At 38.9% G+C, this 18,480-nt stretch overlaps 1 protein-coding gene across 1 annotated transcript in view; it reads left to right on the top strand.

Annotated features, from left to right (window-relative positions):
• Window positions 1-766: 766 nt before the first annotated feature.
• Window positions 767-18,480, top strand: part of MYO7B (myosin VIIB) — a 90,266-nt gene continuing 72,552 nt past the window's right edge. Inside the window, exons 1-10 of the mRNA XM_070753062.1 lie at window positions 767-861; window positions 5,666-5,712; window positions 11,163-11,276; window positions 11,879-12,031; window positions 12,505-12,689; window positions 12,939-13,060; window positions 15,111-15,253; window positions 15,384-15,497; window positions 17,363-17,516; window positions 18,298-18,374. Coding sequence (XP_070609163.1) covers window positions 5,695-5,712; window positions 11,163-11,276; window positions 11,879-12,031; window positions 12,505-12,689; window positions 12,939-13,060; window positions 15,111-15,253; window positions 15,384-15,497; window positions 17,363-17,516; window positions 18,298-18,374 — 1,080 coding nt within the window. The 5' untranslated portion in view covers window positions 767-861; window positions 5,666-5,694. The remainder of the gene's footprint in view (window positions 862-5,665; window positions 5,713-11,162; window positions 11,277-11,878; window positions 12,032-12,504; window positions 12,690-12,938; window positions 13,061-15,110; window positions 15,254-15,383; window positions 15,498-17,362; window positions 17,517-18,297; window positions 18,375-18,480) is intronic.

Raw genomic sequence — 18,480 nt, 5'->3', positions numbered from 1 at the left:
GAGGTGGGTAAAATGAGGACCCAGATTGTGGGGGCAATATTATGCTGGCTCTGTTAAAAAGTGCTATTGCTAACATGTTGTAAACCGCCCTGAGTCTAAGGAGAAGGACGGCATAAAAACCAACCAATCAATCAATCAAACAAACAAACAAACAAACAATCAATCAATCAATCAATCAATCAATCAATCAAACAAACAAACAAACAAATAATTAAATAGTTAAATAGTTAAATAGTTAAATAGTTAAATAGTTAAATAGTTAAATAGTTAAATAGTTAAATAGTTAAATAGTTAAATAGTTAAATAGTTAAATAGTTAAATAGTTAAATAGTTAAACAAACAAACAAACAAACAAATATCAGATGGTGAAGGTGTGGAAGGGGACTTGCTCCTTTTTAAAAAAAAAACCATTTTGTACCTAAACTGCAAAAATAGCTACCGTATACAAGGAAAGAAAGAGCATTTTCCATACTTTTTAATAAAAACTTCCTTCCCCCTCATATTTGAATCGTAATATATAAGAACTTGGTTTTAATTTTTCTTCTGAAATAATTTTTATGTGTTATAATTTTTGTTTTATACAAGAAGCTAAATATTTCTAAGATAATCCCTGGGTGCTATAAAATCAGTCATTGATTGCTCTCACCTGATTAAAATGCCAGCTGTAAAAATGGAAGATACTCTGGCCTGGGACAAAGTCCCATAATAAATAACCATGAGAGAAACTTCAGTCACTTCCGCACTCCCTTATGGAATAGAAGGATTATTTTTTGATGCCAACATTCTTCTAGGGTTTCATTTTACACATTGTTTTTCTGAAAGGGAGAATTGGAACTAAGCTGTAACTACTCTTCTGGGCAGGTAATGTGATTTTGGTCTTTTCTTCAATTAGTCTTGGAGAAGATACGATTTCAGAAATGGATAAATTGTTACTGGGAAACCATAGTTGCAAATGGCTCTTACTTATCAAGTATTTTATTCAACTATTAATTGTATAGAATCAGCTGCTTGCTTTGAGAATAAGTAAAAGTACTGGGATAAAGGTTTCTCTAATATTAAGAGTTAAAAACAAATCCTCTAAATGTTGGAGTTTGTTAATTTTTAATACAAATAGTACAAATATGAATACAAATATTAATTGTGACATATAAGGCTTTAAGATCAGGAAATAAGCTTCCGTAACCTAAAATATATAGGAATTTAATTGAATATTACTACAGTATTTTAAAAAAATATAACATTTAATATATATGGGCCTGGAGAGAAAAATAAATTTCAAGACTCTAGGGTCAAGAAATAAATTTGAAAAAATCTTTCAGGTTTTTTAGCCATTGTTGATTTATTTGTTAATAGTTATTCCACTAAATAAGAGCTTTTAAAGTGTGAAATAATGAGAAAAAAGTTATAGTATATCCATATTTTATCTTGTGGCTTCTGAAATGCATTTTTATCATAATTATATTTTATCCAAGGACATTAAGGTGAAGCCTGCCCCACTCCTGACATATCCATATATTTCTGTCTCTGCAAAGTCGCATTAAAATTAGCACAAATATTTAGAATACGTACTGAGGATAAAAGGTACTGCTCACATGGGGCACACTCAACAGCTTTTTAAGAATTTTTTTTTACATTTATGACTCTCAGAATATACATTTTTTAAAGTTGTAACTTTGACCATGGTGATTATAGCAGTAGCATAGTATTATATCAGAAGTCTCAATTCTCAAAGTGATTACAAACCTTATGCTTTGCAAGAGCAGAATAGACATTCATGTATTATTTTGCTAGACAAAAATGAGTTGTGATGAGCCAAAAAACTGCATCTTCTAGAAGAGCCCAAGGCAAATAAATGCTACTATTGCAAGCCCCATCAACTTATGACAATAGAAATCAAAATGATTATGGAAATATTCTTATGTTGTTCATAATAACTTAACACATAAAAACAACATTTGATAAAGGTATAATTAAAATATCTTGGGGAGTAAACTTGCTGGGTGCAGAAGTCAAATAATTTTGCCTTCTTGTTGCACAGAGCAAATATTAGAGAGTAGTATTTTTTATTTTTTATTATTATTATTATTATTATTATTATTATTATTATTATTATTATTATTTATTAGATTTGTATGCTGCCCCTCTCCGAAGACTCGGGGGGGCTCACAACAGTAATACAAAAACAATATAACAGTGAGACAAATCTAATATTAAAATAAAACATATCTAAAACCCCAACAATTTAAAAACATACAGCACATACCGTATTTTTCGCTCTATAAGACGCACCTGCTGATAAGACGCACCTAGATTTTAGAGGAGGAAAATAGAAGAAAAATATTTTGAGCCAAAAAGTAGGCTAAAATATTTATTACAATAACACTGCCCTAGGGGAATTGGGAAAATATACAAACAAGCAACATCTCACTTGGATCATTTTGATGTTAAATATAATTGACTTTCTACTAAAGCTCAGATACAAGGGTAAATAATAACTTGTATGACAATGCCAGGCAGCATCTTACATAAAGTAGCTAGCAGCTATCACTGTTAAAAGAGAATTTAATGAGTTTCAATCTCCTGCTCCAAGTCGCGGCGCGGTCTTCCACGGAGGCGGCGCTCGAAACCCGCCACCGGCCCCGGAACGGAATGTCTCCCCTGCAGCCCCGGCTGTCCAGGAGGGCGCCCGGTTGGACGCAGCGCGGGCCCACGCACCGTGCGGCAGCGGGAGCGAGCGAGCAAGCAGGCGGGCGGGCGGGCGGACAGGCGCGGGGGGGGGGGTTGTCCTGCAGTCCCAGAGGCGCTCGCGGGGCAGAGCATCATCCCGGTCGAGCCGCTCCGCCCGAGCCACACGGCAGCTGCCCGCCGCGCAAGAGAGAGCCATCGGGGCGAGCAGGCAGCAACCGCCGTTCCCGATGCGCTCCGGAGCCCTGCCGGCGAGGAGGGCGGCTGGCACGTGTCATCCTCCGCCCGCCGCCGCCTGGAGTGCTGGTGGGAAAAAAGAGGGACCGGTGGGTGGGGGCGGATGGGCAGGAGTGAACCGTGGCGCCAGCGACCCCACTCGCTCAGCACCGCAACGGGCCGCAACGTGCTCGGAGGGGCGACTTCTCCGGCGCGGGGCGGGGGCGCTTCTGCTCGGCCTGCTCCTGCCACTCCGCGGGCGAGGAAGAGGTCGGCGGCGGCTGCTCTCCGGGGCGAAGGCCCCGCCGGCGAGGAGGGCGGCTGGCACGGGTCATCCTCCGCCCGCCGCCGCCTGGAGTGCTGGTGGGAAAAAAGAGGGACCGGTGGGTGGGGGCGGGTGGGCAGGAGTGAACCGTGGCGCCAGCGACCCCACTTGCTCAGCACCGCAACGGGCCGCGGGTGGGCGAGCTTCGCTCCTGCCACATCTGCCCGGAACGTCGGGCTCGGAGGGGCGACTTCTCCGGCGCGGGGCGGGGGCGCTTCTGCTCGGCCTGCTCCTGCCACTCCGCGGGCGAGGAAGAGGTCGGCGGCGGCTGCTCTCCGGGGCGAAGGCGCTTTTTGGGCTTGCGCCTCCCCCCCCGCCTGCCTCTTCGCTCCATAAGACGCAGCTGATTTTTCATCCTACTTTGGGAGGAAAAAAACTGCGTCTTATGGAGCGAAAAATACGGTACATACCAAACATAAAATATAAAAGCCTGGGGGAGGATGTCTCAGTTCCCCCATGCCTGGCGACAAAGGTGGGTCTTAAGTAATTTGCGAAAGACAAGGAGGGTGGGGGCCGTTCTAATCTCTAGGGGGAGTTGGTTCCAGAGGGCCAGGGCCACCACAGAGAAGGCTCTTCCCCTGGGGCCCGCCAAACGACATTGTTTGGTCGACGGGACCCGGAGAAGGCCAACTCTGTGGGACCTTATTGGCCGCTGGGATTCGTGCGATAGAAGGCGGTTCCGGATGTATTCTGGTCCAATGCCATGTAGGGCTTTAAAGGTCATTACCAACACTTTTTAATACTTTTTAATAATACTTTAATAATACTTTTTAAAAGAACATTCTGCTTCTTGAAGAAGAATAGATGACACTGAACTGATAACATCTGAGGAATGGATGGCACTACAAAATAGATTTCTTCTTTCTGCAGTTGCAAAGTTTTCTCTTTGTATTTCATGAAAGGCAGATCTGTACTTCCTTCTTGGACAATTGTGGTATGAGCCTCTGGCTACTTCCGCAATGTAGACATGGATGATATTCTCCTCCCACTCCAATCCATTGCAATCGCATTCCAAACCCATGCTTTCCAGCCACATTTCAAAACTGCTATTTTCTGATCTGAGCCACCATAAGCCCTTCAGAGGAGGCAGTCTCGACTCCTTCATTTCTTTTAGGAGCATCTCAACTTCAACTGGCCCCAGAGTTTAGCACATTTCTTCATTTGTACAAGCTGGTTTCTGCCCTGGGTAGTTATCTTGTTCTAGATTGTGTAGCTGCTATGTTCTCTGATGGTCAACAACAGTTAGTTCTCTGCCCTTCAGCTCAGAAGCTTATGTTACATTTATCCATTGCATTTCCCTTTATGTTTCTGCCTAGTAAAGAGACAGAATAAGTGAGTAAATAATATACCTTGTACTCTCCCATGCCTTGGCCTTTGTACTGCAAAGCTTCCCTTCCCTTTTCTCTGTTTTCTAAAAACAACTTTAAGTTACAATATAGAAGAATTCTTCCTTGCCATAAACTTACCAAGATGCTATAGACCAGGGATGGTGAACCTATGGCACGGGTGCCACAGGTGGCACGCGGAGCCATATCTGCTGGTACGCGAACCATTGCCCTAGCTCAACTCCAGTGTGCATGTGCATGCCAGCCAGCTGATTTTTGGCTTGCCCGGAGACTCTGGGAGGGCATTTTCAGCTTCCGGAGAGTCTCCGGGGAGATGGGGGTGGGCATTTTTGCATCTGGAGCCTGGGGAGGGCAAAAAAAGGGCCTACTGGGCCCACCAGAGTTTGGGAAATGGCCTGTTTCAGGCCTCCAGAGGGCCTCTGGGGGGGGGGCAAGGGAGGCCATTTTCACTGTCCCCAAGCATTGAACGATGGGTGTGGGCACTCGTGCATGTACGATAGCACATGCACACTTGCTTTCGGCACCCGTGGAAAAAAAGTTTCGCCATCACTGCTATAGAGAAATGTAAAAACAAAACGAACAAAAACAACAACTGTTCTCTATTGTTTTGGATGTTGTTGAAGAATTATGATGGTACCAAAAGGCAAAAACAAAAACAAAACACCAAACCAGTCTGTAGTTTTAGTAGAGTCAATAGAGATAATGCACATATTATTTGCTTTTACATTGATTCCTATGGGAAAAATTGCTTCTACTTACAAACTGTTATACTTAAGAACCTGGTCACGGAAAGAATTAATTTCTTAACTAGAGGTACCACTAAATCTGATTTTTGACACAAGTTGTTTTTAAAGCAAGGTGTTTATAAATCAACGTATTTCAGCCTGATCTTGTTACATAATATAATTTAGAATCGGGGAAAATAATTTGAATTTAAATAAATTTACCAGGCATTATTTCAGGGACGTCTACTAGTCCTATCTCTAAACTTATAACTTACTCATGAATTCCAGATTCATGTTCATGATTTTGCTAAAATATTTTATCCTTTTATTCTATTACTCACCCCATCTCCTGCTTTCTCCCCAAACAGGCTGCAAATAATCACGTTGTTAAAGCAAGATGGTTGTACTTCAAGCTGTAAGTCTGTAAACATTTGTATTCGTATGACATACATTGAATAATATGCTAATATATATATATATAGTTAATACTTGTTTAACTAAATACTGATTGGGGAAGAAGTTGAGATTCTGGCCACATGTATAGGTAGTCCTTGACCTACAGCTACAACTACAATTGAGCCCCAAATTTCCATCGCTAACCAAGACAGTTGTTAAATGAGCTTTGCCTCCATTTTATGATCTTTATTGCCAAGTTGTTAAGTGAATCACTGTGGTTTATTTAGAACTAAGAACTAAGGACAACTTAAAACTGAGGATAAATTGTCTGACAGTTAGAACAATTAAGCAGTGGAACACCTTGCCTCCAGATGTTTTGACTGCTCCAACCAACACTGGAAGCTTTTAAGAAGATTTTGGATAACCATTTGTCTGAAATTGTGCAGGGTTTCCTGCCCAAGCAGAGGGTTGGACTAGAAGACCTCCAAAGTCTCTTCCAACTCTGTTGTTGTTATTGTTAGTTAGTTAGTAAAACAGTAGTTAAGTGAATCTGGCTTCTCCACTGACCTTGCTTGTCAGGAGGTCTCAAAAGGTGATCATATGACCCTGGGACACTGCAATCATCATAAATATATACCAGTTGCCTAGCATCTGAACTTTACAATTTTAAGTGTAAAAAGTATTCATTAGTCACTTTTTAAAATGTTGTTGAAAACTTCAGTGCTGTTGACAACTTCAAAAGGTCACTAAATGATGATTGTAAACTGAGAACTACCTGTATTTATTGAAAATAGGCCTTCTCCCTTCATCCAGTGCTCCCCAGAAGTACTATAATAAAGGTTAGAAAATATTTTTTTATATAAGACACTACAGTGAAGCTGTCTGATAGAGTTTCCAGAACAATTAATCCAAAGAACATTATTCTCCTATTTGAACCTTTACATTGCTTTCAGTTTTTAGAACTTTCACCAACTTGGGAGCTAAATACTGTACTTCTTCCCAGTATTAGACCCTGGTGACATCTTGTTACCCGACTTTTTAATTTCAACATTAAGTATTTGGATTTAAAACAAATATTACCTACAGTGATCCTTCCTTTTACAAAAGATATAATTTTAAACATGCACACACAATACTCCACTGTTTGCTTAAAAAGTGCTTACTTTTTGGTTTGCTTTAAAAAAACACACGAGTAAAATCAAAATTTACAATAAATACATTTTAAACTCAACGTACAGTTAAAAATTTGATGAAGAAAATATATTTTGGCTATTTAACTTAAATACTGAAAGTGAGGATTCAAGCACATCTCCCTGAGAAGCAGGGAGGAAATGCAGTGGGATAGCAAAAATGGAGTTTGTATTTGTATTTTTGTATTTGTATTTATTAGATTTGTATGCCGCCCCTCTCTGAAGACTCGGGGCGGCTAACAACAATATAAAAAGACAATGTAAACAAATCTAATATTAAAAATAATCTTAAACACCCCAATTTAAATAACCACTCATACATACAAGCATACCATGTATAAATTCTATAAGCCTAGGGGGAAGGGAAATTTCAATTCCCCCATGCCTGACAATTCCACTCCAGAGCATCCAATTTGCACTGAAAGATGTTGAAAATGCAGGGCGTCCTGCATAAGCCACACCCACAGTGTGGTAGTAAAAATTTTGGTAGCCCTTTAATGCTGAGAAGTATGTTTCATATCCTGCATAGCAGCAAGTTTGTCTTCAAGGCATCTTCAAAATAGCCTCTCCTGCTGATCTAAGTAATTGAGTAATTCCTAAAGAGAGGACTGGTCCTGTACTAAGCTATTTAAGGCTTTAAACATCCTAAATTCTTCTCAATAGGCAATGGGAACTTTTTTTATTATAGACTTAGCACTTTAGACTTATATACCGCTTCATAATGCTTTACAGCCCTCTCTAAGTGGTTTACAAAATCAGCATATTGCCCCCAAAAAACTGGGTACTCATTTTACAGACCTGGGAAGGATGGAAGGCTGAGTCAACCTTGAGCCTGGTGAGATTTGAACTGCCGAACTGCAGCTAGCAGTCAGCTGAAGTAGCCTGCAGTGCTGCACTCTAACCACTGCGTCACCTCAGCTTATAATGTCTTCTTTGTCCCTCGCTCTGGTTAGCAGCCTGTCTGTTCCATATTATACCAATTTCACATTCTGTATATTTTTCAAAAATAGCCCTTTTATAGAATGTCTTGAAGCAGTGAAGATGATTGAAACTAAGCATGAATAATTGTCAACAAATCTGCCTGGATCAAGCAAGGCTGTGGTTGGTGCAACAGTTTTAACTGTGCAACTTCCTTTCTCATCATTGTTGTCTCTTTAAATTCAGTGATACCTAGGGATCAAGAACCTCTCTGAAATAATAAGTTTTCTACTTTGTGAATAGTGCAGCCTCATCCTTTTCTGAATTTAAGTTTATTCCTTATGTTTCATCCACTTCATTAGCAAGATGTATATTCAAGAATGTTATTTAATATTAGCTTCCTCATAGTTAAACAGTAACTCGAAGTCATATAATATTGATGATACCTCTGAATGATCCTTAGACACGCACATGCCTGGTATGTGGTGACTTGTCTTTCTGATTTCCATAATTAGTACCTAATTTCTTTTCATATAATTTCTGTTGCATTCTCCTACTATTCATTGGGAAAGAAATTGGTCAATGATAAATTATCAGAATACATTCCAACAGGAAAGATTACAACCATTACAGAATAGAACCCTCAAGTTCTAACCCCTCCAGATGAGCCAGAAGGATAATACAGTTGATGGTATAAAAAAAAAGAACAAGAGTTCCCAGTGAACTAGTAGGAACCTCAATTTCAGTGTAGATTTAATTAAATTTAGTTTAATTTAAGCACAGTCAAACTCTAGAATGAGAATTTTTTAAAATACAATTTTGAAAAGAGTTAACAAAAACAAATAAGGTAAGAACAAGATATATAAATATAAGCCGATTATCTAGGCCATCAGAGTCTGGATTCAGGCCCGGCTACAGCACGGAAACTGCTTTGGTCATGTTGATGGATGATCTCTGGTGGGCCCAGGACAAGGGCTTGTCCTCTGTCCTGGTACTTCTTGACGTCTCAGCAGCTTTCGATACCATCGACCATGGTATCCTTCTGCACCGGCTGGAGGGGCTGAGAGTGGGAGGCACTGTTCTTCAGTGGTTCTCCTCCTACCTCTTCGGTCGGTTGCAGTCGGTGTTAGTGGGGGGGTCAGAGGTCGACCTCTAGGTCTCTCCCTTGTGGGGTGCCTCAGGGGTCGGTCCTCTCCCCCCTGCTATTTAATATCTACATGAAACCGCTGGGTGAGATCATCCAGGGGCATAGGGTGAGGTATCATCAGTATGCTGATGATACCCAGCTATACATCTCTACCCCATGTCCAGTCAACGAAGCAGTAGAAGTGATGTGCCGGTGCCTGGAGGCTGTTGGAGTCTGGATGGGTGTCAACAAGCTCAAACTCAACCCAGACAAGATGGAGTGGCTGTGGGTTTTGCCTCCCAAGGACAATTCCATCTGTCCATCCATTACCCTGTGGGGGGGGGAATTGTTGACCCCCTCAGAGAGGGTTCGCAACTTGGGCATCCTCCTCGATCCACAGCTAACATTGGAACACCATCTTTCGGCTGTGGCGAGGAGGGCGTTTGCCCAGGTTCGCCTGGTGCACCAGTTGCGGCCCTACTTGGACAGGGAGTCATTACTCACAGTCGCTCATGCCCTCATCACCTCAAGGTTCAATTACTGTCTTCGGAGAGGGGCGGCATACAAATCTAATAAATAATAATAATAATAATAATAATAATAATAATAATAATAAATTTATATATCCTGGCATATAAATCCAATTAATTAATTAATAATAAATAAATTATATTGGCATATAAATCCAAATAATTAATAATAAATAAAGATGGCAAATCTTGCCTACAGCATAAGGAATATATATATATATATATATATATATATATATATATATATATATATATATATATATATATATATATATCAAAAGCAGTCTTAGTATCATAACCTGGATAAAACTCCAAATATATTTCATCTAAATGCATTTGGAACTGCATAAGTTTCTTCATCATTTTACTCATGCCTAGAATCTTTGACACTGAACTATAAATTGCAAAAGTCTTCCTAGTCAAAGGAGAGCTTTTTTTAGTAAAGGTCATAATCTGGTAGAGATCACATGCTACCCTCAAGTAGGTTCACCTCCCTTCACCTCCTTTACAATCTGGCAGATTTAATCAGTCAGATGGGGCAAGAGTCAAGCAAGGCAGATAGTTACTCTCATCTTTTAACTTATATTGACTCTGTTATAAATTATAGAAGCTGCAAAAAATCCATATCGACAGAACAAATGATGGCCAAAATTACATTCCAGTATTCACCTTATTGTAAAATTGATGAGAATTGCTCCTGGTGAGGCCGTGGCTGCTCTGCTCTAACATCTCGATGATGTCAGATCGTACTGAAAAGCATTACTTGCCTCTTCTGCGCACATGCAAAGGATGTAGAAAAGTCAGTTCTTTCAATGCATCCATTGCCATGGACTAGGATTTGAGATGCATCTTAAAACTGTCTCTGTGCCTGCTTAAACGTAAAGGTTGGTCTGATGAAAGAGCAGGTGTGGACATTGGAGGAGAAAGGTGAGGAAGTTGGCAGTTACACTGAGAAATTTACAGCGAAAGCATTTGCTGGATTACCCTCATCTGGCCTCTACGAACACGCCAGCCTTCTATGCTGCTCTGGCTGTGATTCAAATCATTGCCCAGGTAGAGAAGATAACTGATTCCTCAGTCTGGAGTGTTATCCTCAGAGCAAAGGAAGAGGTCAGAAACTACACAACTAAGGAGTTGCTTATATACTCCCAGGTGAATTTGGAAGTTTTACTAAGACTATTGGTACAAGACTAGGAGAAGGAACTTCTAACAGCTTTTGCCAGAGGAATTTACTTGTTTGGTCTGACACTTTATTTTGAATATTACTTTGAAATCTTAGTTTGATTCCAAAGAGTTTGTTTTCAAACCCAGTTCCTGAAACTCAATGGACTTGAAAGAGTAAACTTCAACTTTTCTCTACACCATTGGAGATGCCAGTGTTTGTCTTCCATTATTCTCTAGTCAGTTTTCCACTTTTCTGTCTGCAAGAATCACTGGGACAGCATGTTTACTCTTTGAAATACTAACGTTAGCTTTTATCGTTTAAGAACTTTCGGAGGTGCTGCAAATTTCTGTAAGAATTCAATGTGCATGAATTGAACTACTCTAATGTTTTGTTGCTTGTATATGACTTATATGTGCAACTGCTTTCACTGTGATTGAAAACTATGAATCTGTTGGATTTGGCAGCATATAAAGCAAATAAAAAAGATGAGTCAGAGCAAGGAAAAACATAAGATCTTTTATAGAATATTGTTTCTCTTAGGGTGATCATGTATGGCTGGAATCCCATTCCGGCAAAGAGTTTAATGTGCCAATTGGGGCAGTTGTGAAAGTATCTAACTTTGGACGATTCCTGCTAGTGGATGTTGAAGGCAAGGTAGGCTACTTAATACTTCCATCTGTACCCAATTTTTTGTATATGCTCTTCTGCATCAAACTGAAGAGCTGGATGGATCTGTAATTAGTAAAAGCTCAACAATACACTTGAATTTTTAGTGGGATGTTTTGATACTCAATTCTAAAAAGTGAGTGGGACTCCTGTCAAATGTAAATGTGATTTAATCTAAACTTGTATTTCAATTAATGTAATGCAACATTTAAAAATGATTAATAGGAGTTCTTCCAATGCATTTAATAATTTTCTTCTTTTATTTTTTAAAAAATTGCATTTCAAGAACAGCTTTAGGTAGTGTGTGGAATATTGTTCATATTTGACACTCATGCATTCCAAAGCTGGAAATAAGTTTGAAATCTAATCCAAAACTTTGGATTTTGCAAAGCTCTGGTATTCATAGCCAAAATTAAACAGGTGTTATGTAATGTAACAGGTAAAACCAGAACCCTGTATCATTCTTTTAATTATTGCATTTTAAGATAAGCATACTAATGTTATCTATGGCCTGAATCTTAAGAGCTATTTTCAGGAGCAAACTAAGCTAGTTTATGAAATCCAGACAGTTAAATGCACTTGTGTTTAAGGAGCACTGGATCACAGCTCAAAATATTGCCACAATGCGACCAATGCATGCTGCCTCCATCCAAGGAGTGGAAGATATGATACATCTTGAAGAGATGAATGAAGCTGGCATGGTGCACAACCTATATATCCGCTACAAAGAGAATAAAATCTATGTAAGACTATTTGTTTTTTTAATAATATGTAGTCAAGTATATATTCTGAATTCTCATTTTAAAAAATGCTTTAAAATGAGAGAGTTATATATTCTCTATTATTTAGAAATAAAATCATATACAGAGGAATGGCTTTAAAAAAGCAAAATGTCTACAGACTACCGGTAATTTGTTTGTAAGAATCTTCTGTATACACACTTTGTAAATATAATGTATTCTAAGGCCTTTCACACATTTCATTCAAATCTTCCAATTTTAAATGCTTTATATTTAGTCATTCTACGTTCTACAGTTTTTACTTTTCCTAGTATAACATCATGTATTTATAAAAGGGAAATAAGATGATAAGAATGTTGTTTGATATTGTAAATATGCCTATCAGTAACTTATTTTGAGATGGATGTTGATACTTCATTTGAAAACTCATCAATTTGTTCCAAGATTCTCATACTCATTGGCATAAACGTTTTTAGACCTACACAGGCTCTATCCTTATAGCCATCAATCCATATCAAGTGCTGCCATTGTATACCATGGAACAAATCCAGCTCTACTGCAACAAGAGGATTGGGGAACTGCCTCCTCATGTCTTTGCCATTGCTGATAATTGTTATTTCAACATGCTGAGAAATAAGAAAGATCAATGTTCTGTCATTAGGTAAGGGGCACATAATGTAATGGAAAAATGTGTTAGTATTGTGAAATATTTTAACAGCTTGGAGGAAAAGAAGCTTTGAAAATGATTCTGAAAAATTATATGGAATGCTTGGGAGCGCAAACAGAGAACATTTTTAAAATAGTCACCTCACATGTGTTGTAGGCAAGCATGAGTATTTTAGCAAAGATTTGTTATTGCATTCCTGAATATACCAGTACTTCTGATTTACCAGTTTTACATTTATTTCAGTGGAGAGTCTGGAGCTGGGAAGACTGAAAGCACAAAATTAATGTTGCAGTTCTTAGCTGTTATTAGTGGTCAACATTCCTGGATTGAACAACAGATTCTGGAAGCCAATCCCATTTTGGAAGGTAGGCTCCATGTGCAAAGTGAAATATTGAGAACTTTACATCGTTTTAAAATACTGTTACAGCACATTTCACTTCCCTAATAGTGATATTAGAAAGGTGACTCTGGCTTTCAGTCGTTAGCTTGAAATCCAATTGTTATAAGGGCCCTTCCGTGCAAGGACTTTTTGTAGGTTTTTTTTTTGCCAATTTGGAATACGGTAATTCCAGACATCAACCGAGTTGGAGAATTGAGCTGATTTATTCTAAAATGAATATTTATTTATTTATTTATTTATTTATTTATTTATTTATTTATTTATTCATTCATTCATTCATTCATTCATTCATTCATTTCCTTCCTTCCTTACTTACTTACTTAGTCCAATACATAATACACATTGAAGAGTAAGATATGTAATAATATAAGTACAGAAAAGAATAGAAGAAAAGATATAAAAGTATAGGTGAACATATTTGAAAGGAAGAAAAGATAGATGAGACAAGGAGAGACAATTGGACAGGGGACGGAAGGCACACTGGTGCACTTATGCACACCCCTTACTGACCTCTAAGGAACCTGGAGAGATCAATCGTGGATAGTCTAAGGGAAAAATGTTGGGGGTTAGGGGTTGACACTACTTAGTCAGGTAATGAGTTCCACACTTCGACACCTCGGTTGCTGAAGTCATATTTTTTACAGTCAAGTTTGGAGCGGTTAATATTAAGTTTGAATCTCTGTTGTTGCGATTGAAGCTGAAATAGTCATTGACAGGTAGAACGTTGCAGCATATGATCTTGTGGGCAATACTTAGATCGTGTTTTAGGTGACGTAGTTCTAAGCTTTCTAGACCTAGGATTGATAGTCTGCTTTCGTAGGGTATTCTGTTTCGAGTGGAGGAGTGAAGGACTCTTCTGGTGAAGTATCATTGGACATTTTCAAGGGTGTTGATGTCCAAGATGTGGTATGGGTTCCAGACAGATGAAAAATACATGTTCTAAAACTTTGGTTTGGTTTGACCTCGTTTTGAGACACAATGTCCCCATTTCCTCATCAAAGGGTACTCATTTCAATCTTCTAGCTTTTATGCCACGTTAAGAAAAAAAGGAGGCCCACAAAAAGAGGAGGAATAGAATGTCATTTTCAAATAGTTTCATTGCCAAGCTACAGTTTTTCTTTATTTTATATTATTTATTTTGTTTGTCACCATCTCACCACAAGGTGACTCTGTTGTTCTGCTTCTCCTTCTGTTTAGAACAAGAATGAAATTATTTTTGTTATTGCCAAACTTAGAACATTTGGGAATAGGGTGGTGATTTCCCCTCCTTGAGAGCAATTCAAGTCAGAAATTATGGCCATCACGGAAGTACTTGAAAATACTTTTGAACCATCCCATCCCAGAAAATCATTTTTTTACCTCAGAATGTGCCTTTGTACGTTCTGCCTCATCTCCCACTATGGGTTGAGTATTTCTGTATCTATTCCACCGCCAAAAATTCCTACTCGGTTCCTGGAGGTGACCACCAGTCACACTGTGGCTAAGGGGAGGACGGGCGGGTGCCTGGAAGCTGAACTAGTGATCCTTTGAAAAGAGGGCGGTGAGTGGTGAGTCAACCCCTTTTATACTGGGGCTCGCCGCCCCATCCCTGGGCTTGTCACGCCCTGCACCAGGTGCATGGCATGCTGGGAAGGCCGCACACTTCTCCTGTGTAGCCACCTCTTGCATCCGGACTTCCGGCAGCGGTGGCCAAGTGCTTCCAGTTCTGCCACAATCTCCGGTCCGCCTTTAATGACCGGCTGGCCCATGTCTGGAACTCACTACTTGACTCTGTGGTTTTGTCACCTAACCACCAAAACTTTACCCTTAGACTATCCACTGTTGACCTCACCTAATGCCTAAGAGGTCAGTAAGGGGTGTGCATAAGTGTACTAGCATGTCTACTGTCCTTGTCCAATTGTTCCCCCTTATCAGCACCCATCTTATGTATATAAAAATGTTATATCTATGTATATTACAAATATGTACTCGATGAACAAACAAACAATTGCTTCACAATTTTGTCTTTCTTGCAGCCTTTGGCAATGCTAAAACAATTCGAAATGATAACTCAAGCCGCTTTGGAAAATATATTGACATTCACTTCAACCCAAATGGTATAATAGAAGGAGCTCGAATAGAACAATTCCTTCTGGAGAAGTCTCGAGTGTGTCGCCAGGTAAAAATATTTATCTCTATCTCTCTCTATATGTATATATATATACACACACACACATACACAATATTTTATTGTGGCAGCTTTTTTTTCTGCTGTTAGTGATATATTTGTGGTCTTTCTATTGTTTTAGGCTCCTGAGGAAAGAAACTATCACATATTTTACTGCATGTTAATGGGGATGAATCTGGAACAGAAAAAATTGTTGAATCTTGGCACGACTTCAGAGTATACTTACCTAACTATGGTAAGGAATCAAGAGCTGGATAAGTGATAACGGCACCTTCTAAGGTCCTAAATGTTACATCAAAACTGTGTATCTGTGGTCCAGTGTATTTTTAAAAGGACTTTTAAAATGTGATGGGGGAAAAGATAATTAATTATAGGTAGTCCTTGCTTATCAACTGCTCATTTAGTGACAATTTGAAATTACAACAACACTGAGAAAGAGAAATGCAACCAATCTTTGAAATTGCAGTTGTCACGGCATCCTTCTGGCCACACTATGTCTGTCTGGCAACTGGTGCATATTTATGATTGTTGCCTAACAGTCACATAATCACCATTTGCAATCTTCACAGTTGATTTCTAACACACAAGGGGAAGTGTGGGTGCAGCCACTTAATGTTTTACTTAGAATCTAATTGCAGTTGATAAGTGAGGACTTCTCATCATAAATGTTTGTATATGTTAGTGTGAATGTGTGTATTTACTCATTTTTTTCTCTCATGGTATTTAAAAGTATTTTCGTTTGAAGTACATGATGTGGGCATTTTCAGTTATGTATATACAGTATGTACGTATGCATGTATGTATGTATAGAATAGAATAGAATTTTATTGGCCAAGTGTGATTGGACACACAAAGAATTTGTCTTGGTGCATATGCTCTCAGCTTACATAAAATAAAATATACATTTGTCAAGAATCATGTGGTACGACACTTAATGATTGTCATAGGGGTCAATAAGCAATGAAGAAGCAATATTAATAAAAATCTTAGGATATAAGCAACAAGTTACAATCATACAGTCAACATGGGAGGAAATGGGTAATAGGAATGATGAGAAAAACTAGTAGAATAGAAGTGCAGATTTAGTAGAAAGTCTGACACTGTTCTTGTGTCTAGTTGTCTTGGTGTGCAGTGCTCTGTAGCGACGTTTTGAGGGTAGGAGTTGAAATAGTTTGTGTCCAGGATGTGAGGGGTCAGTATGTATGTATGTATGTATGTATGCATGCATGTATGTATATATGTATGTATGTATGTATGTATATAATATACAGTGGTACCTCATCATACGAACTTAATTGGTTCCAGGAGGAGGTTCGTAAGGTGAAAAGTTCGTAAGATGAAACAATGTTTCCCATAGGAATCAATGTAAAAGCAAATAATGCGTGCAAATCCTTCAGGAAAATCCCAAACTTTAGAAGGGAGGCGAACAGAGGGCAGGGAGGAGCAGCTAAAGGGGGCGGGTGGAAGAAGCAAGGCTAGGCTAAAGGGTGAGTGGGAAGGAAGAAAGGCAAGGGGGGGTGCCCCTCCCTTTTCTTTCTTCAAAAAAGGGGGAAAAAAGAAACCCCTTCATCCCAGCAGCAACTGCTTGGGTTCGTAAGGTGAAAATAGTTCGGAAGAAGAGGCAAAAAAATCTTAAACACCGGATTCGTATCTTGAAAATTTCGTTAGAAGAGGCGTTCGTAAGATGAGGTACCACTGTACAGTATATAGGAGTGTGATGGCTCAGCAGTTAAAAACATTGAGCTTATCAGCTGGAAAGTTGACAACCCAGTTTAAGACCTGAGTGCATGCAACTGGGTGAGCTCCCTTCTGCCAGCTCCTGCCCACATAGCAGTTTGAAAACATGCAAATGTGAAAAGATAAATAGGTACCACTTTGGTGGGAAGGCAATAGCATTCCGTGCACCTTGACGTCTAGTTATACTGGTTACATGACCACAGAAATATATTTGGACAACTCTGACACCCTCAACTAAGAAACAGAAAAGAGCAGTGCCCCCTAGAGTCAGAAACGATTAGACAGGGAAACCTTTACCTTTATATTATCCATATTGTTGTATTTGAAAGAGACGTCTTGCATTACTGCTGTGCTGATTTGCAGGGCAAATGCACTTTCTGTGAAGGACGTAATGATGCCAAGGAGTATGCTCATATATGCTCAGCTATGAAAATTCTCATGTTCTCTGATTCTGAGCAGTGGAATATAAGCAAATTGTTGGCAGCCATTTTGCATCTAGGAAATGTAAAATTTGAAGGTAAGCCTAGTACATGTGTATATTTACAGACATATACAACAGTTTTACTACATAATGACCTTGCCTTTCTCCTGAGTTACTTGAGTAGACCACTGTTCTTTTCAGTTGTCCAATAGGGCAACACAAAAAAGCACCAGCCAGCCATTTCCCCCATTTTTTAGTAAAACCTTTGGTAGCCCTTCACTGATTAGGAAGCACAGGGTGATTTCAAGGTTCAGTGGCAATTTGAATTCACAAGAAGGAGGAGGTTTTAAAGAATTGGAATGAGATTTCCCCTATATTATTCCTCTACTCTTACAGAAAGCTTTTTTGGCACACTCCTGAGTTTGCTTGTGGGAAAGAAAATAATACATCTTTCTGACTTCTCCTCTGTAGGTTAATTGATTAAAAAATTGATAAAACCCCCTAAAACCCTTTCAGAAAATCAAGCTTTTATTATGTATATTACTGGTAGAGAATTAACTACTAGACAAAGGGATGAAGGAAAAGAAAAATCCTAAATAGCCAATTTGATATGGTTTCTCTTGGCTACTACTTCCTGTGCCACATTTAAACATGTTAATTTTATATTAAAAGAACCTAAGAACAATTTCCAATTTCAGCTCAGAATAATGAATGGAATATGGAATAGGCTAATATTATAATGTTTTCCAAAAACTAGAAATTTTGTTCTTATGCTGTCCTTTATTTTAGCCAACCAATTGCCTGAAATTGAATAAAACAAACAAATGCTGCATTTTTTACTTAACTTGAATAAGACTTACTGTTTTTCTATAATTAGGTGTGGTGTATGAACATTTGGACTGCTCTCATATTCTTGATTCTGTACATTTTTCCACTGCAACCAAACTACTAGAGGTATTGGCTTTATTTATTATATTTATTACAATTACTCCAAGGAATTGAAAACAGTCCCTTCTCAATTTACTCTTGCAAATGATCTTTTACAATAAGTTTGACTGAC

Source organism: Erythrolamprus reginae, chromosome 5 (assembly GCF_031021105.1).
Source record: "Erythrolamprus reginae isolate rEryReg1 chromosome 5, rEryReg1.hap1, whole genome shotgun sequence".
NCBI lineage: Eukaryota > Metazoa > Chordata > Lepidosauria > Squamata > Dipsadidae > Erythrolamprus > Erythrolamprus reginae.
The sequence above is the reverse complement of the archived record's forward strand: the minus strand, read 5'-3'. Positions and strand labels throughout refer to the sequence as shown.